Genomic DNA, 26,318 nt, shown 5'->3' on the forward strand with positions numbered 1-26,318 from the left:
CAGGCCAGACCCCACCATTCGGTCCTATTGTCTTTCCTACAGCCTTTGCTAATTGCACCCCCTTCCTCCCCATCAGTCCTTAGCAGCTTGTGGTTTACCATGGATTCCTGTGCATTCCTCTTCCCTCCGGAATAGACTGCGAGCTCTAAAGTCATTCAATGCCTTACGCCCCCCCAACCCCTCACGGAGAGCCAGTAATCAAGTGTTCACTTCCCCACTCACTTCCTCAAAGCTCTTCTCCGAGTCAGCAGGAATCACATTTTCCCGGTGTTTGGGCAGATTGTTGGGGAATCGCTCCAGCATCTTGGTAGACGCAGACAGCGGGGTTTCATGGTGTCCTAGGAGAGGAAAACAAAACCTTTCATGAGGCAAGACTTGTGTAGGTAATCCTAACTTAGGCTGCCCGCTGCTGAAGCATTATGAAGCTTCATTCTAAGTTCTCCCTTCAGTGTTTTGTGACATCACTCCACTAAAGGTATTACTTCCCATCTTGGTATTTCAATGTGCGCAGGTGGAGCTCTATGCCAGTTATCTAAATGTGAGCTCCCAACCCGGGAAGTGGTAAGTGATTCGTGAGAGTGCAACAGGACATATTTACAAGAAGGATAGGGGGTGACGGTTCTCTCAGCGTTTGTTCACTGCTCTCTACACTATTTCAAGATACCTAGTGTTTGTTACACATGTAGTGAGCATCTGTGGTGCGTAAATTACTGTTAAGACAGAAAAGGTTGAATAAAATAAGGATTTGATATAGCCTGGTAATCTGGTTAGCTCTAAAACGAAATGACTCCACAAACCACGCGAAACAGCCAGTTCATCTTTCTCACTGGGCCTGTTTGTTTCCTCACTGAGAGCAGATCGCATCTCACTATGATCTTTCTGCTGTTCTCCCAAACCTATGAAGGTTTTATGACAAGACGCAGTCCAAGCCACGTACATTTCTTGATCTGGAAAAATCCTGGTTAGGTCAGTTCTCTATTGACAACATCACACTGTTCTTTAAGGGAAACCTAAGTTTGTTTTGAACTGCCCCTAGTTGTCCCTTTCACCTGTGGCCCCGTTTACACAAAGATGGTCAAGCAGTCCCATTGCCTTATTTAAAAATGGCGAGGCCTTGGAGAGCCTCAAAAGGGCCTTCAGAACTGTGAAATGCTTCCCTAATTACTTCTGGATACTTTGTTGGGTTTTTCAATTTTCCTACTTGGGCAACCTTTTGATTTTAAAAGGATATATATTTGTGACTAAGCCATGAAGACTTTTTTCCACATTTTATAGTCTTACATACACCTTTCCTTAATTTACAATAATGTATTTCACTTCTTTATCTATTTTTTTAAATTTTTATTTATTTTTGTTTGTTTGTTTCACTTAACCACTGGTAGGCAATCTCTGTCTCCCTTAACTGGTACATAAAACTAAGTAGCCTTGTCATGTCAGTGGCCTCTGCTCATCAGCTATTTTTTTTTCTTTACCAAGGGCCCATTCATGCATGTTTTCCAAACTACTTCTGTTTAAAAAAAATGCAGACTATTTTTTCATCTCCTTTGCCCAGTATTTAGTAAAAACAGTAACGAAAAGAAAAATGTCTACGAAGAATAGAACATAGAAGAACAAGACCTGGACAGCTACTAAGGGAAGGATAAGGGTTCCAGTACACCCAGTTTCCTCTCCACAATACCCAGTTACACACACCCCCCCATCCAGATCCCACTGCTCAGAAGATCCTGTGGCTTCTTGGGCCCCATACTCTCCCATGCTGCCCCACACCCTTTTTCCTACACGCTCAGCCCTGCCCTCTCTCCGCCCAGGGACCAGTCAACGGAGAGCGCCAAGAGGGAGAATGGCCAGGAGAAATCTCACTAGCCCCTGTACACTCGGGCACCCCCACTTCCCTGCTGCCCACCCCACCCCTGGGGCTGCATCCCCACCTCTGGGGCTAGGAGGCAGCAGAATTGGGGTGGGGGCACAGGAAGGGCGAATCAGATTCAAGAAAACTCTATCCTGCTTTTATTACTTGAGACACTTGCCAGAGACACAGCTCCTCTCATCTCTGCCTTCATTTGTCACACTCACTTGCCTTTGGGTTATCATCTCTTATCTCGCTGGCTCACAGGGTCTCCCGTTTGCTCCAGGGCCATTAGTGATGGCAACAGCAACAGAAGAGAAGGAAAAGGGATCTCCCCGCATACACTCGGCCGTAGCTCCCTGACCCAGGTCCAGCCTCTTCACTCTTCACCACCCTCAATCCCTCCTGGTCTTCAACCCTCTCCCCCCAACCCCACCCTTCTGCCCACATCAACTCCGAGTGAATTCTTCCATAGAAATGGCCTCAGTTTCCTTAACTATAAGTGGAAATGACCAGGGTGCCTACTCCACACAGGGTTGTTGTGAGAAAGTTGTATTCAAAAGTGCTTGGCACCAATGCCTGGCACATAACAGACATTCGATGTGTCAGGTAATCGCACAAAGTTGACATCACAGTCATGTGCCTCATAATGACGTCTTGGTCAATGACAGATCACATGTATGACGCTGGTCCCATGAGATTACAATGGAGCTGAAAAGTTTCTATCACCGAGCGACACTGTCGTGACATCACAGCGCCATGCATTCCTCATGGGTTTGTGGTGATACTGGTGTAAACAAACCTACTATGCTGCCAGTCACATAAAAGTTAGTACATGCAGTTATGTACAGTACATAATACTTGATAATACACGGCTATGTTACTGGTTTACGTATTCAGTAGCAGTTAGAGTGTATCCTTTCTACTTATAAAAAGAGTTCGATGAAAGCAGTGTTATCCCGGCAGCAGCCTCATACATCTCTTGATAGCGTCATTTTTTCTTGTGCTTTGATTTAATCCCGTGTTGTTTTGTGCTGTAACATGCTGTACAGGCTCGTACCATGCAGGTTTGGGTAAGTGCTCTGTGGTGTTCGCCCAACGACCCATTTCTCAGAACGTATCCCCACTGTGAAGCAACACATGACTGTACTTAAATTTTGGAACATCAGTTAAACAATTTTTGAAAACTGAGTTGACAACACAACTATCTTGTTAATTTCCCGTGGGACTAAAAATGTTCATGGTCTGAAAGATCAACTGGGACGTGAACCGAGTACGTGGCTGACCATCACCAGCAAGGCCGGCTTTGCCCACCAGGAGGCAGCACGTGACCTGAGGCAACGAGAAACCAACTCTCACCTATCAGAAGCCAGTAGTTCCTCAAGTAGTTGAGCTTGTTCTTTCCTTTGAGCCCGGGGTCAAACTTTAGATCTGTGCTGGGTGTGATCACACACTCCCCTTTGTCCCCAATGGTGACACCTTCGGTCTGGGGGCCTTCCAGCAAAGGAAGAGTGCTGCCTCGGGGCTGTGAAGAAAGAATGGGGTGAGGCCTGGGGGTGAGGCCTTCCAGGAGAGCAGACCTTCCCTATGGCTGTCCTCAGCACCGTAGGCACTGCCATACCTCTGGGTGGGGCTGGGCCACGACAGTCATAGCAAGACACAAAGGCCCTAAGACTGGGCAGGAGGGGCTCTTCCCTCAGGATGTGACAACTGTCTTTAACATGGATATCTTTTTAAATTCTGATGTCTGGGAACTGGGTGACAGAAAGGGTGTGTGTGAAATTCCAAGCAGCTATTGTGAGCAGCAGGATAAGTGAAGGAGAATGTTTGGGTATCTACCAATCCACAATCCATGTGCCTGACTAGGGGGGAGTGAGCTCCAGCCCCGAGCCAGCAGCAGGCTCGGGCTTTGCTGGAGCTGCAATGGAGGCAGGCGCTGCCCTGCTCACAGGAGCAGCTGACCAACTCATTGGAAAGGTAAGAGATGCCAACCAAACAGCTCAAACACTGTAAGGACCAAAACGAACATCCAGGATCATGAGGCCTCAGACACTCAGTGATGGAGCGCTGGAGGTAGGCTGGCGAGAGCCCATGAGGCTTGGTCACAAAAGGATGAAAAGGATTTGAGTAGGGAAAAGAAAGAAGGGAGAGCATTTGAAGTGTGAGGCACAGCCTGGACAAAGGCTAAGAAAGATGAACAAGGCACTTCTGGAAATGAGGGAGAAGATGCACCTGGTTAGACACCAGCAGTGTGGGGGGAGGGCACCGTGGGACGGGGCTGAGGAGGGCTGTGAACTGGTGTTTACAGGGCAGTTTAGACTTGAACACAAAAGCGAAGGGAAATGAGCAGGGCTTCTAGGTTAGGGAAGCTGCTTTGGTCATGGAGCTCTCCTTCAAGTAGAAGGTGGTATGTGTAGAAATTGTTTTTGAGGATTTAAGATCTGTGTCTTGCATTTTAAACCAACAAGATGTGTATATGTATGTGATTCAAAGTCATTCTTTGTAAAAATGGAACAGGAGCAGTTAGGAGGCTACATCTGTGAGCCCTGCATAGTGGACTTACCACAACGGCGACCCCCTCGTGGACCATGGAGGGGGAGGCGTAGAGGCTGGTAGAGTATTTACCAACATACAGGGTGGGCCTAGGAGAAAAACAGATACATGCATTCCACAGTCATTTAAGTTCTGGATCCCACAAAAAGGGGCTTTTTGGAGAAGAATCGCGGTCCCAAATACCACCGAGAGGAATAACCAGATTGACTCCCGAGCATTCTTGGAGGGTGAAGGTACGGATACTCCCCTGGGAGCCAGAGAAATAGACCGCAGGCCCCAGCTGCCACTCACTGCCTACAAAAACATGCACAAGTCTCCGAACTGCAAGCTTTGGTTTCCTTCCCTGCAGATGGCAGGGCTGCACTAGACCACCCCACAACGGCCTGCATAAAGGACTGTGTGCCATGCTCATCTGGGAGAGACTGACTGCTGGTAACCACCACAGTCTCTAAGATGGCCCTGACCAGCACGCTCTGACGACCGAGCTGACACCAGAATCACCAGCGCGGCGCGATGCTTATGGAGTCTACAGGGTCTACGGAAGCCCTGAGAAACAGCCAGCTGCTCTCATCTGGATGCCTAAAGCAAAGGGCTGCACACAAAATTCTAAACTGGGTGAGACTTCCAGTCCCCCAGCCAGGTGGTCTGGCTCTGTCTGGGGCATCAAGGAAGGGGTGGGGTTTGGCTTCTGTCTGTGGTGTCAGTGTGAAAACGTGGGGGACGCACCTCCAGACTCTTTTGGTTATTGTCAATAGCGAGTTTGGGGCTGGTGGTCTACTAATTTCTCGAAACCTCTCAACAAATACCTTACATTTGAGTGGTGGTGTGCAATTCAGAGAACATTTTCATATACAGTATCTTATTTGATCATCTCCAACAGCTCTGTAAAGTGGGAAACTGAGGCTCAGCAAGGCTAAGTGACCTATTAACAGGTGGGGGTGAATAGCGCAAGTCTGCTGAGTCTTAGGCACACACACCATAATACTGTTTTCCTGATTTTTAAAACAAATGTACCTTAACAATGAAAATTTAGAAAACACGAAAATTGAACAATAAATACACCTTTTGTATTTCACCACCTGAGATATATCCAAATTGTACTGTGAGTACCAGCCATAATTTTAACTCAGTTCATATGCAGGAATTCTGAAGCGCCACGTGGTACCCCCCAATTCTTACATTCTAAGGTTTCGGAATGAGCCAGTCTAGGCTCTTTATATCCCTCACGGCTTCAGAGTTGTCTGCCCGAGCCCTGGCTTTCAGTGTATGGTGTGCCACACTGCAGCGGGACCAGGATGCCAGGGTCACAGCTGCCCTCTTCTGCCCCGAGTTCCCCGACTCACGTCAGCTTGCTCTTGGCCTCCGTCTCCTTGGGGAAGGGGTACTTCCACTTGGTGATGCGGCCCACCTCCCCAGACATGAAGGTCAGATAGCGCAGGGTCTCCACAGCGACGTTGATGTGCATCACCTTCCTTAGGCCCTCCCGCTGCCAGACATAAAAGGCCACCACTGGGGAGGCATAGTTTTGGATCCACAGGACGTCGCCAGATTCACTGTCCACAGTCACCACCAGCCCATCGCCATTGGACACAAAATGGGACATCTCTGTACAGATCAGATAAACAAAGCAAGTCGAGTCTCACCCCATGTTGCAACCACATCCTCTCCTCTCCTGGCAAGTTGCAACCACTCAGCTAGAGGAACCGAGACTTCTGGAGTATTCTCAGATCTCCTCCGAACAGTTTCACTCGTTTCCAGTGAACGTGCTCAGGCTCTACAATATCAAGACACTGCGAGCTGCCTGGCTCATAAACATGGGACCAGCCTCTCGCAGGACATTTACTTGGTGGTGCTCTTTAGCATTCCATTCAGTTAGTGAGAGGACAGGACACACTGAGGAGGCAGGAGCCAGGGGAGAGGCCTCTGAATCTGGCATCTGACAGCAATCATTTCAAACCTATCAATCGAAGTGGACGTTGGAGCTGACCACTGGCGCTGTCCACATCTGAACCCAGAGGGGGCTTCTGTCCCTCTTTTAGACACCAGTGTCTAACATTGGCAAAATTGGTTTTTAGTTTTCATTTGAGTTGGGGGGTGTTTACTAGAGAAGCAACTGGGGGTGAGCCACATTTAGGGAGTGAGCTGTTAGTGTTACAAGTTGATGTTTAATTCTGTTTCTCATGGGCCTCTAGTAAATCCCTTCTGTGACAAAGAGGGACTCAACAGAATGCGTCCTCCCTCCTTTCAGGCTAAGCTCACCACCATCTTACTTGGGTTCCCCTCCACACTTCTCACCCCGGCACCTGACTGATGAAGCATTTACTGTAAGTCCATGGAAAGTCCAGAACCTGGTGATTGAGAGCGTCTTCAAGAAAATCCAGCTTTCTGGGACAATCGTTTTCTCACAGGTCACAAGACCTGCCTGACCTTGCAAAGCCACCCGGGGCACTTACTGTAGTCCACGTCGTCCTCAGGCAGCGAGGCTGCGTAGTCGAAGTAGGTGGCGTTCCACCGGAGCTCTCGGGTTTTGGTGTCGTACATGGTGATGGTGTACTCTGGAGAACACACGCCAGCCCATTACCAGAGGGGCCACGGCACCTACTGAGGTGCTGACCTCACCTAACTTACAACAGACAAATCCTCTCTACGTTGCCTATAAAAAAAGGTCCAGGCCATCCACGTGGAAAGAGAACGGCCGCATGGGAAACTGAAGTCTCAGACACAGGAGGGAACCCAGCGGACAGCATGCAGAGCAGAGACAAGCTAACTGTTGCGTCCTTGAACTCAGGACTCACAGAATCCTCAGCAATATCATGGCATCATTTTAACCCACTTAACTTTCGGGGTAGTTTCTCATGTAGCAATAGAGAGCTAGTATTAGAAATTGGTACCTGTAAGTGGGAAGGTGCCATAATAAAAACCGAAAACATATGGCACTGACTGGGACCAGGTGGCAGATGGCGGCTGGAAGGTCGCCATGGAGACAAAGAGCAGTAAGAAAACTTGCTATTGGAAGCTAAAAAGGTGATGTAGTAGTGACACAATTAGTAAGGCTACTGCTTACTGTAACTTGGAAAATAGAAAGTACAGTGAACTTGTGGATCTGGCTAAGGAGATCTCCAGGCAGAATGTGGAAAGTGCCAAGTGGTTTCTCTTAACTGCATCTGACATAATTCAAGATACAGAAGTTAAAGAAGAAACGACTCAGTTTTCAAGCTGAACACAGAGGAATTATAGAGGGTTCAGGGCTGACACTCCAGCTGGAAAAGGTTCTCAATGTAAACAATGGCCTTAGGGCGAAGAGCAAGTCCAGGCTAAGGCAGTAAGGCCCTTTTTTGAGACCTCAGAAAAATTCAAGGTGGTGCTTCACAGACCCTCTGCTAGGTAAGAGGGTCTAAGAACTGTAAGAGTGTTGTCCACACACCAAGTAGAGAGATTTGGGGGGTGGCTTTAATCCAATGGAGTAGACAATAATTGCACCCACGTGAAGTCCACGAAGTTTTTAAAGCAGTATTATCAGTATGGACTAAAAGGACCAGAGACACTCAAAATGAAAACAAAACCCCCCAAATCCAAAGGCCTCTAGATTCCCAACTTTCAACAGACAAGACACAGATTGGGAAAGTTACAAAACACTAACCACTTCTTATGGAAAAGACAGGACTTCTCAGAGGGCAGGATCAAGAGCTGCTGAGAACAATATATTAGGGCACCAATCCCAGAAGGCAAGACCAGGCCCAAATGGAGAATCTTCCCTGCCTTCAGAGGAGGGGAACCTGAAAACCGGTGCCTGGCTGGATTCCAGACCCCGAAGACCCGGGACTGCTGTGTGCCTCTCATTCCTTCCCGTTTCGAATGGGAATGTTTGCTGCAGCTATCCTGTGTGTCTCACCGCTGCACGGTGGTGCTGGGGTGCAGGAGCCTCGCCCACCCTCACACCCGAGGTAGATGACAAGATGCTGGAGTTTGCGATTCATGCTGTGACTGGACTTTGGGAGCCGTGGGAAGGGATGGGGATATTCTGCATGGGGGAGGGCTGTAAGCTATTGTAGTCAGAGGCAGGACTGCGGTCGGATGCCTGAAACGACCCCCACCACCACCCATCTCTGTGACGTGCAGGTCAGTCTTCTCATTCAGAGGCGAGTCTGTTTCCCCAGCCCTTGATCCTGGGCGGGCCTCACGACTTCTTTTGACCAACAGATGGAGTGGAAGTGAGGTTCCAAAACTTCGGAGCCCAGGCCTTCGAGGCACTGTAATGTCCACTTTTACTCAAGAGGAGAACCCAGCCACCATGTAAAGAAGTCCAGGCTGTCTGGGTAGAGTTGACCCAAGGTCCCAGATATCAGAGTGAGCCCAGCCAACAGCGTGAGGAGTACGGACCCTCCGTCTCTGTCGAGCCCTTCTTGCATTTCTCATCCACGGAATTGTGAGCAATTATGCTGGTGTTGGACGCCATTAAGTTAGGATGGTTTGCACACAGCAAGAGATAATGGAAACAACGGAGACCTGCCCCCTAGTTACAGGAGAGCCCAGCCAGCTTCCACAGGGCCCCAAATAAGTCTCACTCATTCTTAGAAAAACACCACTTCCCACTTGAAAGGTTCTTTTAAAAAGCCTTGGCTACCTACATGTTTATACCTAAATCGAGTGTTCAAGCATAATGATTTCATTCTAGGATTTTGCTATAATTTTTTCCTTCTAAATATTTTCTTGCTTCCCCTTTTAGCTCTATTTCAGCAGTCGTTCCACCATTTTTATGGAATACTGGTAGATGTCAGGAGCTGCACACATACGACGAACACAGCAGATCCTGACAGTGAAAGGCTCGCATCTGCCCACCCACGCGCTCCAACGTCTGAGCACCTGCTACGTGTCGGCAGGCGCTCAAAACCAAGTCCTGCCCTCAGGAAACTGATGGTCTAGTAGGGGAGGCGGGAAATAGGCAAATGCAATTTAGAAATATATCATGATGAGTGTTAAGAAGAAGAGTCTGAAAAGGGAAGAGAGATAATGTGGTGTGGGGAGGAGCGGGCTGAGGATGCTGGAAAGGGCCAGTGATGGGCGGTGACATGGCCGTTACAAGAGGCCCGTACAACTGTGTGCACCCCGACAGTGGGAGAGCCGCTGTACCTGGGGAAGAGGCTTCACAGACAGGGTGACTTTGTGAGGGAGCAGAGTTGTGAAGGGAGAGAGCACATTGGCCAGACAGGCAAAAACGTACACACCTGGTAGAGAGGGACCCACTGGGCCAAGACTTAAAAACAGCACTGCTTATTCTGGGAACCGCAGGTACATAATCCCGATTGGAAAATGCTGAAGTGAGGGAAACGCAGCGAGGAAGGAGGCGGAAGAGGTGGCAGGCTCCATGGCTTTGAGGGCCGTGCGCATTTTGGACTGTGATCGTTGGGCCATGGGGAGCCGTGGGGAGGGGGTGTGTCTTATAAAGGGGACCAACATGGTAAGATCTGTGTTTGGAGAAGACAGATCTGGCCACCTTCTAGAAAAAGAAGCCAAGAGGCAGAGACCCATGGAGAGGCTACTTCAGGTCCTTTCTGGAAATAGGCAGGTTGTACATGACAAAAGGTTCCTTCTTACCTGTTCGCCCAAGATACAGAAGAGAGGTTGATGGGCAGAGACTATCTGCAAAGGCTGATGACAAAGTCTGCTGCTTCTCCCCGGTCAGAAGGTCAACAACGTACCAAATGTCCTGCTTTTTACCTGAGAAAGATCACAAGGACACACAGTGGTTTACACTCGTCCTATGGAAAAAAATATCACTGCCAAACAAGCAGCCTAAGATATTCTCTGTGCAGAGAGACAGGCCGAAAGTCTTAAGATGTTGAAGACATTTCTGCGCTCCGAGGGTGACAAGGTAAATGGTCATGTGGCGATAATAAAACTTCTTGGGCCATTGGGTCTAATAACTTAATAACCTAATCATGTATAAACATTTCTCCAAACCTAAAAGCTCATAGATTTTATTGCTTAGGTTAGTGGCCTTAAATATTACAAGTCTGGCTTGTAAAGGGTAACCCTTGTCCCTTCAACTAGAATCTATATGAACAGAGAAATGTACCCAGGGGTTCCTCTCTCTGTTAATCACTATTCAGATATCTCAACATCCCTACTAATAAGCCCATTTGTAAAGAGGCTCCACAGTTACTATTTATAACTAATTAGCTGGTACCGGTGCCTGGGCAGTGGAGTTGGTCGCAACCTGGTGCTAATGAGGCCAAAATGATCTCGGCCTGGTCCCCCACCAGTAAGCTATTCCCCAGCCACAGGCTACAACTCTCAGCTTGCTCAGCTGATTACAAGGTATGAACAGGTGGACGGCACAGCCAAACAAACTATTAGGAACACTCAAAGATAATACACATCTGTAGCAGGTACACCACAGCATCCTGGCCGTGATGAGTCAGAAGCACGAGCCTCCCATCTGAAGGTCAACACAGTCACCACGACCTGCGCATTTCTGTTTTGTAAGGCATGGCCTCTGGTCACTTGTATCTTCCTAACTTATTGGCCAAATTTCCTACCGTGTTTCCCCCAAAATAAGACCTCGCTGGACAATCAGCTCTAATGCATCTTTTGGAGCAAAAATTAAGAGCCGGTCTTATTTTACTATAAGACTGGGTGTTTAATATCAAATCAAATCAAATCAAATATAATAATATAATATAAGACCGGGTCTTATATTACTTTTCACTCCAAAAGATGCATTAGAGCTGATTGTCCAGCTAGGTGTTATTTTCGGGGAAACAGGATATTTCAAGAGACTCTTGGAAGCAGAGTACTGAGACACCAGGGAGGTCACAGGGCATTCGAATTTGCTAAAGCTACACTTAGTTCTAACAGATGTAGCGTACGTGTCTAGGCTACATGTGTGAAACTTGTCCGTGGATCATATGTTTCTGTTCTTAACAACAAAATCCTAATATGATGAAGATCTGAAGATAGAGTGAAAACATCACAAAAAGCTGTGACCACGACCCCTTTCCATCTGGCATAGCGTCCCTCTGGTTACTTCCAGGACCATTATAGTCTCCATAACCCAGCTACCACTTTAATGGATGGACTGGGCAACTGCCACGCTTTTAAATATGCTCAATGAAATCACTTAAGAGGGAGTCACACAAAGATAATGGAAACAGTTATCTTAAATACACCATAAGTGATGAATCGCTGGCAAACGCTGGAAGACCAAATAAAAAGAGTGGCACAGATGGTCAGAAGGTGGTCAGGTGGGCCTGGGGGGTGGCCCAGAGGAGAGAGAGAGCCTGTGCTGATTACTTCCTTCAATTCACTCAGCTGAGGGGGGTGGAATTCCTCCTTCTCCAGGTGTGGAAGGAAGCAAGAGCCCAGGGCCCCTAACTTAAAATTCGGCCTGCAGTTGAGGCCCAGAAATCTGCATATAGCTCCCGAGGCATGAATAGGCAGCAAGCACTTCCAGTTCCTCAGAAAGAAAGCTGCTGTATAAATACAGGATATTATTACTGCTGCGATTTCAAGATAAATACAGCTCTCCTTTGTGTTACAAATGCATTTTTATCGACATTTTGGCAGCAACATGGTAAAAGAAAAGCAGGAGATCTGATGCTTTGAAAGATGTGACCCCTGTAGGTATGAAGGCAGCTTATCTAGGCAAGCTGCTAAGTGCTGTTTTTATCCAATATTCTGATAGCAGGAAATACTAAGAAAGCCCTATAATTAATAGGCCCCGGCTTCCCTTTCTTGGCTCAGACTATTGTATTCATTTTAAATTTCATCCAATTGCTTCTGGGTATGTTGTAATCTGTAAATGGCAGCAGTAGGTCAACACAGCAGCTAAAAGCTTGTTAAATGAGTAACCATATTAATGGTGTCACGTCTGTTCCCAAGTGGGGGGAACCCTTTCTTAATTGTTCAGCTGATCCTGGCGTGAACAAGTGTAACCAACAAGTGTAACCGATGCAAGAAAGACCTTTCTCAGAAGGGTTGGTGAGGGGGTGACTGCACACCTCTCCTTCAGACACACCACTTTCCCAGGTTCTGGGGCTCATTTTAGCTCATTTCAGAGCTCAAAGTATCAGTGAGGAAAACAGGAACTCTTACCCATGTAGAGAATTCCATCTGAACTTCGGCATGGGGATGCCTGTACCAACTCCGGGATGGTAAAGGGAAGTTTCTTCAAAAAAAAAAAGAAAAGAAAAAAGGCACAGGAAAAAATAAGTTAACCAAGTCTTGTGCAATTATTACAATTCTATGGCACAGTCTGTTTCTGTTACCCAACTTTACTAAAAAGAGAGAAGCAGTTGATGGTAGATGGGAGTTTTCCTAACTGGAAACCATGGAGAAGGGGCATCCCAGGCTTCCAGAAACATTTTGGACAAGCCCTCGGCTCCTGGGTCCCTGGCGCTGTAAACACTAACTCCAGGGGGCCCCTCCAAGCCTCTTTTCCAGAGTGCTTCTAGGGATGACACAAACCTTTTCTGAAAAGACTTACACAAATATGGAGAGTTACACAATCTTTGAAATTCTAAGGGGGGCAGGAAGATTTCTCTTGTCTTGGAAAACTGACCAAGAGCCAGCTAGACTGAGTAGAATGTCAGTGCTTTTCAGAGTGGGAATGAGCCACGAGATTAATTCTGAAGAAAAGCAACCTCTGTGCCCAGCTGAAGCTTCGAGAAAAAGGAGAAGTCATCATGATGTGGGCAACACAGGAGGTTGAGGTGGAAAACAAGTCTTGAAGTTCTCGTCAGTAAATAATTCTCTACTGAAAAACAGAAGAAAATTGAACCTTTTGGTATTAAAAGGAAGTTATGGTAGGTGCCAGGAAAAGAAACTCAAAGGTATCCACATTTCAATTGCATTTCATCATAAAAACTGATTCTTCTGAGTCTACAGCTGACATCTGACGAGCTCTTCTGGTGAATGTTTGTTTCAGTATATTTTATTTTTGGAACATTCTGTGTTCTTGAAACTGTTCTATAGATACCTGCTTCTATTGCACTGCCACCTTTTTCTCCAAGAAAGAAAAGATTTCTCTCTAGCTCTAATAAACAGAACTTTAAATAATTAATCATGTGGATTTTCCCATCATCCCAACATTTAAGCTAAGCCTTAGAAAAGGGAAAATGCCACAGAGAGGCTGTAATGACTGGATTTCTGCCAGATGGTTCTGAGAATCAGAGAGTCATGGCAAGGCTTCCAGCCTGGAGTCCTGTGGGGTCTGCTGAGCCTCCCAATTCAGGGCCCAAGCTGGAAACACGTTGTTCCCAGAGCTGCTAAACCACAATGCAGGAAGGCACGGTGGGGTGGTGGTCAGAGCATCCTTTGGAAGTGAGAGCTCTTCAAGTCGCAAGTCCAACACTTGAAGTTTTGACCTTGGGCACGGGGATAACACCTACATCCCAGGGGGCTGCTGAGAGGCTCAAATGAGACAATGAATACAGACTGCTCAACCCCGTTTCTGGCTAACAAAGGGCTTCAGAAGTGGAGGCTCTGGTGGGGGGTGGGAGATAAGGGTAAGAGGGATCAAATATATGGTGATGGAAGGAGAACTGACTCTGGGTGGTGAACACACAATGGGATGTATAGATGATGTAATACAGAATTGTACACCTGAAATCTATGTAATTTTACTAACAATTGTCACCCCAATAAATTTAATAAAAAAAAAAAAAAGAAGTGGAGGCTCTCATAATTGGAGGGAAATGCTGAAGGGGAAACCCACGCACCTCTACACAAGGCTTACCCTTCTCTTCCCATCTGTTTCAGTCACAGGTATTCACTAAATCATTTTAAAATACACAAATTAGAGCTCACAAGCCACTTAGAGTCTAGACCAGGGGTTTTCAACTTTAGCTGCACATTCGAATCACTTGGAAACTTTTTAAACTTTCCACTGAAGCAGAACTTGCAAACAGAAAGCTCACGTAAGTGTACAGCTCAGTTAAATTTTGCAGCGTGAATGTACCCATGGAACCAGCACCCAGATGAAGAAACAGAACATTTCCAGCACTCCAAGAGCCACTTCTTGCCCTCGTTTCCAATCATGACCCTCCAGGGTATTCATTATTCTAACTTCAAAATATCATAAGACTAGTTTTTCCTGTCTTTGAGCTTTACAGAAATGAATCATTCACTGTGTAGACTTTCTCGTTTGTCATCTTCTGTCCAAACTTATGTTGATGAGATTCATCCATGTCACGGACCGTTCTCATTGGTGTAGACCACTAAACTGTATATACTATTCCATAATCTACGCTGTCTACTATGGATGCTATCTGAGCAGTTTTTACTTCTTGGTTACTATAAATAAAGCCACAGTACATTTGGGTACATGTCTTTTGGTAAACACTTACACACATAACCTAGGAGCCATTTAAATGCTCATCTAGGAAGTTGTGATGAAAAGGTACTGATACCCAGGCCCCACTCCAGCTCACCTGAATTGGAATCCCACAAAATGTTTTTTAAGCTCTCAGGTGATCTCAATGTGCAAAAGTTGAGGATCACGGGTCTAGAACCGCTGGAGTACACGAAGAGGCTAAACACACTCACCGTCAAGCCTTCGTTATTCTTGCCCCCAAGTGTATACAGGCTGCCATCATTGGGATCTGGGAGGAAGGCAGGACTAGAAATGAAGCAATAAGTATCAATGATAAATTATAGCCCAGGGCACAGAACAAAACATCAAAGCCATGATTAAGGGAGAAAGGGAAAGTGGGATGTGTGTATGTGTGTGTGTAACACAATTCCACCCACTGTTCTCTCACTATGGCCACAGATAAAATATCCCTGTGGTGGTATATACCATACTTGAGTGGAAAAAAGCAACCTGCAATGGAAAAATAGTAAAACACCGTAGGAGAGTAAATATATCATCATGGGGTAAAATCACTCTGGATGAAGGTAAAATAAGTGAATCTGCTTCTTAGTTTCCAAGTCAATTGAGTACAGAACTTCAATAATTAATACTTAATACCATGGCATGGCACATAAATAGGTCAATCAAATTTACTTTTAGTGTTCAACAAACATTTATTTTCCAATCAGAGGCAATAAAAGCAGACTCTGAAAGCCTGGCATCAGAAAGAATCTGTCAAGGAGACAGATAAAGGTCTCTTAGTCAGTGGCTTCCCATGAAGCAGATGTGAGGGGATCTTTGGTAAAGTTAACCTGCTCAAGACTATACTTAGCCACTCGGAAACCCCTTGATGAATCTTTTCTCTACTTAGGATGTACCATCACTTGAGGCCTTTACAGGTGCTATCCAACTTTTATTCTAACACACACACTCTAGTAGCAGGTCACGTTCATGTTTCCTCTCCATGGTGTAACTCAGTAAAGAGGGAGAGAGATCTAAACCCTTAGGCTCTCCTGAGGACTTTGGAAGCTTCAATTCAAAACTCGACTTAAGTTCCATCTCAAATAAGCCTTTTTAATACCATTGCCTCCCCCACCAAAGAACTGACTACCATCTCCCCAACACAGGCTTCTATTGTAGCCCCCGTAAGACTCTCTATGCCTCCATCATTCTCACTATCCCTTAAATTTATACATATATGTACTCCCAGCAACTAGCTTCATAAATATTGAGTAATATAGAAAATGACTTAAAGGGAAGTACTGAAGCAAATCAGCAAACTCACTCTTCAACATGCGTCGGAACTTGCAGGACAGGATCTGTGCAAGAGAACAACAAAAGCATCATCAGACAGACTCTGAAACAGCAAGATTCCCAGAGAGTCCCCAGGACCAACTGAGGAATTTACTTATGTGAGATAATGTACGTGAAGGTACTTTGGAAAACACACACACAAAGGTACAAATGTAAGCTTTCATGATTGTCCCTGAGACTGGAGAAAGAACTGACAGCAGAATGGAACTGCTGTCAAGAAACGTGCAGATAACTTGGAGATGGGCATACAAGGAAGAACCAGTCACTACCCACAGTAGACAATGGGTCATAGTGTCGCTACCTGACACATCAAGGACTTTTAAAACCTAAGTCAACACTTTGCCAAATACTTGGAGTGGTACTAGATATTCCCACTAGGAAAAGCAAAACTGTGGCTTAAGAATCAATTTTGCTGTTGATGAGAATCTGATTGGGTGGTAAATGGATACACCCTTTTGGAGCAGCAACGTGGTATCTTAGGGTCCTCAAGTGTTCATTCATTCTCCTGATTCCCTCTGATCCACTAATTCCATTTCTATAAAATCTAGTATAAAAATAACACAAAATAAGGAAAGTGCTTTCTGTACAAAGATGCTTACAGTAGTATTACAAATGACCTAACTATTCAATAATATGGTTAAATTATGAAATGTCCACTTGGCAGAAAGTTAAGGATTCTAAAAGGGCTTATAAAATTTTAAAACATGTTGAAATCTTTATACTATTATGTTCAGGAGAAAAGATAACATTGTACATAGAGTATTATTGCAGCTGAGGTGAAAATCTTCAATGCGCATAGAAAAAACTAGATGCAGAGGTAAAAAAATATGAATTGTAAGTTACCTCTGTTGGAAATATAAGTGACTCCCCCACCTTTTTTATATTTCCCCAAATTTCTACAAGAGTAGGCATTACTTTTTAAATTGGGAAAAAGTTTTTTCTGTCAAAATGGCAGAATCTCTTCTTCCCTAGATTCTCCTGGGCACAAATCCAGAGGACGCTCCTGATTCTTTGGGATGGATGGTGGTGGGGTGGGAGGATGCTGTCACAAGGCTAGAACAGAGCTAAAATCCACAGGTGTGCGACGGCACAATAATGAGGTATTGCCAGCAATCAAAACCCCATGGGCTGAACAGCCACACCGGCCTCAACTTCAAAGATGGTGAAAAGGATGGCACATACTGTGATAAGATTCTGGATACAGAGTTCCAGGCTCCACCAGCTCTGCTTATGGTGACAGGCAGCTAATTCTCCCAGTCAGTTGGGATTCTCAGACAAAGAAAGCTCTTTCAAGCCTTATCATAATATGTTGACTTTGCTTTATAAGCCCAGCTCCTACATGAAGGCATAAGTTGTTCACAACAGAAGTACAAACACTGCATGTGGTCTGTGGGCAGCGAACAAGCAATTCATTAAACCAAAAACATTTTAGGAAACAGGAGGAACTTTCAGTCAGTAAGCATGTTTGTCGTTCCCATTAATCACCTGTCTGCACAAGCTCACGAACAGACTGATGCAAGAGACAGGAAATCAGGGCACACAGCACTCACCCTACTGAAACAGTCAAGGTGTGATTACAATCCGGTTACTTCAACGCAGCCCTGCAGCCCTGCAAGCCGGGAAAAGCAAGAATGCTATGTTCCAAAGACAAGAGTCGAGAGGGCATCTTTTTTGTTCGTTTCAGCCACTTAAAAGTATCACAGATAAACACACATGAAGAGGACACTGCCAAATTCTAGCAATTCACCGGAAACAAGACGTGGAGACCAGCAGGATTTCGATTTCTGTTCATAAGCTTATCTTTGTTGCACAGCGAATGCTCACTCTCAAGGACTTGTCGTCAGGTGCAGATTTTCCTGGTTTTCTAGAGCTTATACACTGGTCACCTGACAATGAGGCCTGAGGTCCCAAAATGTCCTGCACCAGAAAGGTTCCAGTTAGGACACAGGCCGTCTGCAGGGGCCAGAGGAGGATTGGTGGACAACTACACCAGTGTTTAAGAACCATGCTTTTTCTCTAGGTTTAGGAGGAGATGACCTCCAGTAGGGGAACCTTCTGATTATCTTAGCATCCCATCCACTGCGCACAATAAGGTCCCTGGGGATAAACACCTGCAAGGCTGGAGGCCATGTAATAGCACAACTATTAAGACCGCTCTGATAGAGGGCAGCAAACGGCTTCCCCCCCCCCCCCCCCCCCCGCCAAGAATCACTAGAATTTGAGATTGGCCTTAATACTACGGAAAAAAATTGTACGGGGGTAGAGATGAAACAAAGAATGGCAGCCTGTCATAACTGTCTAAAGATGGACGTGACAACACTGGCGAGTCATTTTACTGTTCTCCCTACATATACTCGAAATGTTCCATGATATATAACAGGTTAAAGATATTGGGAAAGCCAGCAAAATAAAAGTAAACAGCATCATCTGCAAATGTGCACTGAAGCCCAACACGAAGAAGGGGTTGTTTCTGCCCCTCTAGCTACTACCCGTATGACAGAGGTAACCATTATTCTGCCTTCTATTACCATATATAACCGTCTCCCATGTAAAATTTCATATGAATTAAATCATACAACATTTTAAAAAAACAGGTGGTTGTTTTTGATTTAATAATGGGAACAGGCAAAATTCTTGCTTTAAAAATAAAATCAGCCATGAGAAAAGAAACTTGGCCTAACTATAAGAATATAAACAAATACAGCTATAAAATAAGCCACTCTATATGGAGACTGATAAGGAAAAAGGGGCACACTAATGAGGTATTTCCAGCAATTACTTCACAAGTGAAAAAATATTTGTTATTCTAGGTAAAGGCAAGGATATCAGACGAGTGAAAAAAAATAGATGAAATCAGTGTTTGGTCTCCTGGATTAACACGGGAAGAAACAAGCCTGTCACGGTGCCCCTAGGAGCAGCCATTGGACTTGACTCGATTCCTCCAGTGGGTCCACCTCAGGCCTGAAATGGCACAACCTTTACACTTGGAGAAACCAGGTGAGCTTATGTGACACCCGTCGTTACTATTTTGTGCTAATCTAATGCTCTTTTTTAACTTGAGACAGAAATGACTCAAACTAGATGTTCTCATCTTTCCTTTGTCCAAGTTCCTAAGGGTAAAAATTTAAATATTTTTATCTCCAAAATAAATAAATTTTTATTTTCCATGAATACCTTTTTCACCTTTATTCTCCATCCCATCCTCTCGTAAAACTCATACTTGCGCCCTCTGTGCTGGGCCCCAGTGGACACTTGCCTTGGGCTCCCCTCTTGAGCTGCGGGCCTTAGCGTCTCAGTCCATCAGCACCAAAAGCCCTACCCTTTCTGCGACTTCACGACCACAGGGATCCCATGCACCTTCTGCCCAAGGCCACTCTGTCAGAGGCAGCCCCCTTCATTCCACTTCCCATTCGTGGTTCACCTCTCCCCTTGAGTCTCTCCCCCTCTTGGCTTCTGTGGCCCTGCACTGCCTGATTTTTCACCTCTCTCTCTCTCTCTCTCTCTCTCTCATCTATCTCCTCCCTTCCTCCCCACTTCCCACTCCCATAGAGAGAAGCTTTCCAAGTTCTCCCACAGAGCACATCCATCTCTACAGCTTCAACCATAACTGCAATGGGGAGAGTCTAGGTCCCCATCTCTTGATCTCTTCTTTCTGGATCAACGGGACATTCCCACTATTTCCTGCCAGCACCTCCATCCGAAAGTCAGGCCCTCCATCTTTAACCCCAGACTGGCTTCTATTCCAGATGACCTTATTTTGTTAACAGCACCCCTATGCTCCTAGAAGACAGGCAGGCTTCGAAGTACACTGCTGACACTCATTCCCCCCAGCACACCCCATCAGCTGCCAGACTCCACAGTCGACTCCTATAATGCCCGTCACCCTTTTGTTTCCCACTCCAACATGTGAGAACCCCTGGTCTTTCAAGCGCCCCCCTTTCTCCTCTTCTGTATGGCCTTTGGAATCAGACAAACCCAGGCTTAAATCCTAGCTCTGCCAATTACCAGCTGAGTGATCTCAGCAAAGTTACCTAATCTCTTTGAGCCTCAATTTCCTTATCAGTAAAGAAAAAAAAAGAGAGAGAGAGAAAGAGAGACAATAATAAACACCAACCTCATGGGACAGCTCTATGTGGATTAAGTAAGGATTAGATGTTTGTCAAGACTTCAAGTCAGTGCCCTGACACAGAGAAGAGTGATCCTTTGAAAAGATAAATCAGGTTATACTTCTCTGCCACTCAAAATCCTTTGGTGGTTCTTGTCTCCCTCAGTAAAGGCCAATGTTCACACAGTGGCCTGCAAACCCCAAACAACCTCACCCTTCCCCACCCATCCTGTCACCCTGGAATACTCTCCCACTGTTTCCTCCTTGCTCTATTCCTTGAATGTTGCCAAACTGTCCCTGCCTTAGGGCCTTTGCATTGGCTGTTTCCTCTGCCTAGGTCTTTGAATAAATGGGACCATCTCAGAGAGGTCTTCCATGATCACCTCTTACCCCACAGGATTCCCTACCCTCTTCCCTGCTTGGTTTTTCTCCATGACACTTACCACCTCTGAAGTATAGTATATTTTATTTAATGTTTAACTCTAGCTACGGTGAACTTCCTAAGGGCTGAGATTTATCTTTTGTTGTCTACTATCTCCCCAACATCTAAAACAGTGCCTGGCACATAGTAGGTGCTCAATATATTTTAGTTTCCTTCTTACTTCTATTCCTGCTCAGCCTAGAGAGCCATCGTTGATAACTTCTAATAAAGAATCCGGCCGCTATGCTCTATCAACCTCAACCCAGAATGTACCCAGCAATCCCCTTTCCTCCACCCAGACTCAGAGCACGGCTGAAAAAAATACTACAATCACTCTTGGAGACACCATTATATATCCATGGCCAGGTGGGCCCCATGTCATAGGAGATAAATTTACTTTCTGGTTGGCCTCTGCTCCCTTGTTTACTCCTTGCCTCAAGGCCCCCTTCTCTCCACACATAACCCAGCCTCCTGTGGTACAGGGGGACAGAGGGAGCACTCGGAAACTTCCTGCCCTCCACCCTCCAAGTTTGCCCAGCTCCACCTTTCCCTTCATGTCTCTATAAAAGGACAATGTTTTCACCTTCATACAAATAGATCTCTCACACCATCCCTCTGGAGCCCCCAAGCAGTACCCCATCTCCAAGTCTTCCAAGGAGGATTTCAAGTCCTCCTTCTGGCTAGCTAACTCCTCCCCCACCGCCTACAAGCACACCAAACCTCTGGGCTTTCCTCTCTCTTTTGCACACGCTCTCCTTTCTCTCCTAATGCATCCACTTTAAGTGTACAGTTTGATGAGTCTCGTAAAACACACACATCTATGTAACCACCTTCACAATCAAGATGCAGGTAATTTCCGTCACCCCAAAACATTTCTCATACCCCTTTGGATGCAATATCCCTAACTCAGGCCCACTATAACCACCAGTAGATTCATTGTGTTTGTTCTGAAATCTCACAAATGGAACTCATACAGCAGGGTCTCGTTTGTGTCTGGCTTCTTTCTCTCTGCATCCTGTTTTTGAAATTCATCCACAGAGTTGCATGTATCATAGTTTCTTCTTTTTTATTGCTGAATAGTACTCCGCCCTATGGACCGACCACAATTTATTTATCTGTTGGTAGACATTTGGGTTATTTCTAGTTTGGGGCTCGAAAATATGAAAAAAACTGCTATAAACATTTGTGTACATGTCTTTGTTTGGACATATATCTTCATTTCTGTTGCGAAAATATGTAGGAGTAGAAGCTTAACCACACTGTTTATATTTGACTTGACAGGAAACTAAAACAGTTCTCCAAAGTGTCTGTACTATTTTACATCCCCACCAGCAATTACCTACAGTTTTTGAAGTGTTGATTTCTAGGTTTCTGTACGTGGGGCCAGGGAATTTGCATTTCTGACGGTGCCAGGTAATTCAGATCTCCGCCACACTGGGAAGCCACTGCTCTGGGTCCTGGGTTTCACCTTCTCGCCCTCTGTGCCTTTCTCAACTCACCGCTCTCTGGCACCTACCCTCAAAATAAGACCAAAACTGCCACTGCCAATTTCCAGTGACAATCTAACAAACACTTGTAAATCCTTCTCAGTGGGTCTCCATATGGCATCTGACACCATTCTCCTGTGGAGCCCATGACCCAGTCTCACTTCCAACTGCTTCTAGGGTATCACCACCCGATGTCAGATCCCCCAGAAATGGCTCCTTTACATTCCCCACAGGGGCTGGTTGGCTCCACTTCTTCCCAGTCACACAATCCCGGAAACTGAGTTGTCCTTGACTCTCTCCTTCTCTTAATTCCAACCTCTCCCATTCAGTTAGATGCTGAGTTTTGTAAGATTCAACCTATTAAACAGCTCTCAAAATCTAAGTCCTCCTTTTCATCTCCTTTGCCAAAATCAGGTGGTCACCACTTCTCACTGGGTCTACCCGGCAGCCTCCTAACCAGCTCCCTGTGTCAGATCTCTGCCCTTCACATATGCACCCCACCCACTGCCTGCAAGGGCTTGACAAAGGCCAATCTGTTCCCGCCTTTCCTCCTCATAATTCTACAATGGCTCCCACACCTTCCATCTCTGTGGTTCCAGTCAGAGGTTCCCAAGCTTTCTTGGTTTGCAGTACCCTTAATGTCTCAGTAATTTCCTCATAGGGCCCTCAGCCAAGAGAAATACCTAACAGTTCCATTTATTAAGCAGTTAGGTCTAAGTGACCGAAGTATTTAGGGTCTAACAACGTAAGCCACATGCAAATACTAATACTAATACATGTAAACTGAAAGAAAAAGGTTTCTTTCATTCTTAACCATAACAATTTACTCATGGGAATGTGTGTATCTGTCAGGGGCTGCACGTATTCCAAATCTTATAATCAGATTAGACACCGCCACCCTCCTGACCGCGCTACAGTGATTTTCACGTGGTACCTGGATTTTATTACAGCAACTGCCAAAAACTCAGCTTGGCCAAGATACATCACTGACAGGACAAGCAGCGCAATGTTGAAACTATAAACGACCTCATGCATGGGGTTTGGCACTTGGGGAGCACTGCTGCATTCCTCTCAAGTTCATACAAGGTGCAGTGCCTGAGGTCCCTGTGGCAGCCTGGGGCCCCTCAGCATGGACTGGGAACCACAGGCCTAAGCATTCGAGGCTCTGCAGAACCAGGGCCCCATTCTCCATGATCATCTTTTGATCACATCTCTTCTCGAAACTCCCTCCATGCTTTCACGTCGGCCCCTGTGCTCACCGTTTCCCATCCCATCTCCATCTACCTAAATCTGCTTGACCTTTGGAGTCAGCTCAAATGCTTCCTTCTCCAGGAAATCAGAAACTGACCGCCCACTGCACTCGGGAGGGTCTTATAACGCATTTCTCAAGGGACAGATATTATACTTAATTGTATGTGGCCTTTTTGGTTCTCAAAAAACTGGGGGCTGAATTAGATTTTAAGCACTTGAAAGTCAGGGACCAGCTATTTTGTTTACTGTGAAATATACACAGGAAAGTACAGAAAGCTTATGTACTGAATTATCAGAGAGTGAAATCCTGTGTAACTGCTGCCCATGTCTTTGCTCCCCTTGTAGTTAGCAGGGAATGCTGTCTGCAGAATGACAGAAAGTCAATAATCTAAGGTAGTCAATATTGTAGAGGGACTACACTCATTCAAATAAGTCTTTCTTAATAAAAAGGACTTTTCCACACAGAAACCTACATGATAAAAGCTAAAAAGAGATGCCCAGGCATAGCTCTGTGTAGTTACTCACATTTAAAAATTACTTAAATGTATGGAAAAACTGGTATGGCCTTTGCTTAAAAATAATGGAGGTGGGGGAAGGGGCCTGAGATGTGTTGATCATTACTGAAACTGGGTGCTGGGTACAAGGTGGTTTCGTGATACTAGTCTCATTCCTTTTGTGGATGCTGAAGTTTTCCTCAAATGAAAAGTTAAAAAACAGAGAGAGAGAAGCTTGAAAAAGGAAACCCTTTCCAATAGGTTGAAAAGAAATGCCTGTTTTTCCTGCTCTCACCTGTAGTGTAAAACTTGACAGCCTGAACCTACAATAAATATCACAGGGTGTGGCGAGACCAAAGGGAAATCTACTCCAAGAGCGTGAAGGAGCCCGTCAGTACCGTATCAGGCTTTCCAACACACAGGCTTATCAGCATTGATGAGGGTCTGGGGAAAGCCAGCAAAACAGAAAAATGTCTTTGGTGAAGTCAACCAAAGTTTAAATTGTTTCCAATCAGTGCTCGGCCCCTCTCTGGAGGCAGCTCCAGGCAGACTTTTTTTCCACGTAGGAAGGAACAAGATCCCTTTGATTACAGAAGCCACAAGAACAGCTTGCCCGTCTGAATGGAGCTCCAGGAACCTTCTAAGGTCATTGTCTTCTCTTCCCTAGACGAGCACTGATAGTTCTGGAACACACTGCTGCTCGGGTGGAATCTAGATGAGCACTGGCTTTATTGCCCTGCTCCACCTGCCTCTTGTTTCCGGAGCACAACCGTCTCCTGACCCTACACACCCAGCACTTCAAACCAGCAGCTTCTCCAGCTGGAAGACTTCTCCAGGTCCAAGGAAGATGTCACAGCAGTTAGAAATTCTGCAAACCAGCCCCTTCCAGGTGCACCTCTGGCGGTGATTTGAAATATTCTGGGTTGATCCTTTTGAAATGTATTTAAGGACAAAAAGGGCACAAATGAAGTCCCAACTGCTTTATGCTCCCTGTAAACCTCCGCCATACCCAATATTCAAAAGCCTCGTCTTTCTCTCCCTCCCTCTCTCTCTGAGGACGAGGATGAAAACCCATGTCAGTCATTATCTATTGAGGTTTACCAAACACATCTCAAAAACAAATGTCAGACATCTACTATGAGCTTGGTTCTCTGTCCCACGCTGTGTGGCATAAAGAAAAGAGCTTAGAAAGCTGACTTACATGAAACAGTATATAACGAATGGCTGAAACGTGGTATATGCCACAGGTACCACAGGATTTCCTAGGTGAGAGAAATCGGTGAGGGCTAGTGTACTCAGGGGAGAAAGACATTATAAAAGAGGCTGGCCCAGTGTGTAGCGATGACAAGACAACATGACTTTAAGACCCATCACTTACTCTGTGGGAATGAGGACACAGGCTTGGTAAGGGTGACATGTTCCTTCTGAATGCCAATGGGGCCGGCCTGTAGGCAGTGAGACCATGGAGGGAGAAGAAAGCTATGAAAACTCTGTGATGTGGCATGTAGAGCACTAACCAGGAAGTGATTGCAGGCTCCTGAAAGAGAGCGATGCGATACAAGTCCTATGAAAAAAGGTTAGAGAGCCAGGTATCAGGGTGCAAAGTGAATAAGAAAAAGGATTCATAAAGGGTGGTGAGGAAGGCAACTCCATAACCCCAGTAGGATGGCTTGAGCCAGAGTGGGCTGGGGGTGGGGCACAAAGAATGGGTGGTCAGGAACCAGAAAGGGGAAAAATGTCAATAAAACAGCCCTGATCAGAAAAATGGAGTGAGGGAAAGGAATGAGTTAAAAAGGACATGAAGATTGTAATCCTCGCTGACAGTGAAACGAGATGGGCTAGTCTGAATACAATAAACAACCGAAAACGCTTAGCGTTCTATTATTGTTTTCTTATAAAAACTACTGGTAGAAACAAGGTCATTCACCCTCCCTTAACTCAAAACTTGAATCTCCCAAATATGGTTCATGAGCTTAAGTGAACCGAGGAGGCAATACTTCTTCCCAGTGGCAGCTCACTCTTCCCTCCAGAGAAAGGTACTTCTGGAATCTACACCTGAACACTCCCATTAAAGACTCTAGGTCCAAATTGTAGGGTATAAAGTCTCAAACGTTCCTCAGAGTTCAGTTTTCATGAGGAGAGCATTTTAAAATAGACATTCAGTCAAAAGCTCCTCAAAAATCCAAATCTCATCAGAACTGGGAGAGGATGCAGCAGGTTTTCTTGCAGGTAACCTCTGCAAGTTACCAAACGTCATTTTTGACAAAGATGATCCTGGGGAGACTCCAAAGTAATCTGGAAAACCGCCCGTACTAAAGGCAGTCAACTTCTACCAGGTTCTTCATCCTCGCCCTGGCAGAAGTAACTCGGATCTGAAAACGCACGTTGAATGCTATAATCAGTCCTGAAGGAATTAAGAGGGGCGTGAGGATGAGGGAATCCAACGCTATGGCCTACAACCAAATGCCTGTCAGGACGTCGTAAGTCCACAGAATG

The 26,318-nt window shown here is 45.7% G+C and overlaps 1 protein-coding gene across 4 annotated transcripts in view; it reads right to left on the reverse strand.

The window, feature by feature from the left end:
* ERN1 (endoplasmic reticulum to nucleus signaling 1) overlaps positions 1 to 26,318 on the reverse strand; it is an 80,567-nt gene that overhangs the window by 20,134 nt on the left and 34,115 nt on the right. For 3 of the 4 annotated variants that reach the window (XM_019732982.2, XM_019732980.2, XM_074320866.1), the window contains 9 exons: positions 16,036 to 16,069; positions 14,945 to 15,017; positions 12,494 to 12,566; positions 9,995 to 10,117; positions 6,853 to 6,954; positions 5,743 to 6,004; positions 4,410 to 4,488; positions 3,206 to 3,371; positions 223 to 338 (listed from right to left, as the gene is read on the reverse strand). In XM_019732982.2, the coding sequence (XP_019588541.1) occupies positions 223 to 338; positions 3,206 to 3,371; positions 4,410 to 4,488; positions 5,743 to 6,004; positions 6,853 to 6,954; positions 9,995 to 10,117; positions 12,494 to 12,566; positions 14,945 to 15,017; positions 16,036 to 16,069 (1,028 nt within the window). Of the gene's footprint in view, positions 1 to 222; positions 339 to 3,205; positions 3,372 to 4,409; positions 4,489 to 5,742; positions 6,005 to 6,852; positions 6,955 to 9,994; positions 10,118 to 12,493; positions 12,567 to 14,944; positions 15,018 to 16,035; positions 16,070 to 17,614; positions 17,653 to 26,318 lie in introns of those variants that run through there. The other variant, XM_074320868.1, reaches the window with a different exon arrangement.

The sequence above is a fragment of the Rhinolophus sinicus genome, linkage group LG15, assembly GCF_036562045.2.
Source record: "Rhinolophus sinicus isolate RSC01 linkage group LG15, ASM3656204v1, whole genome shotgun sequence".
Taxonomy (NCBI): Eukaryota; Metazoa; Chordata; class Mammalia; order Chiroptera; family Rhinolophidae; genus Rhinolophus; species Rhinolophus sinicus.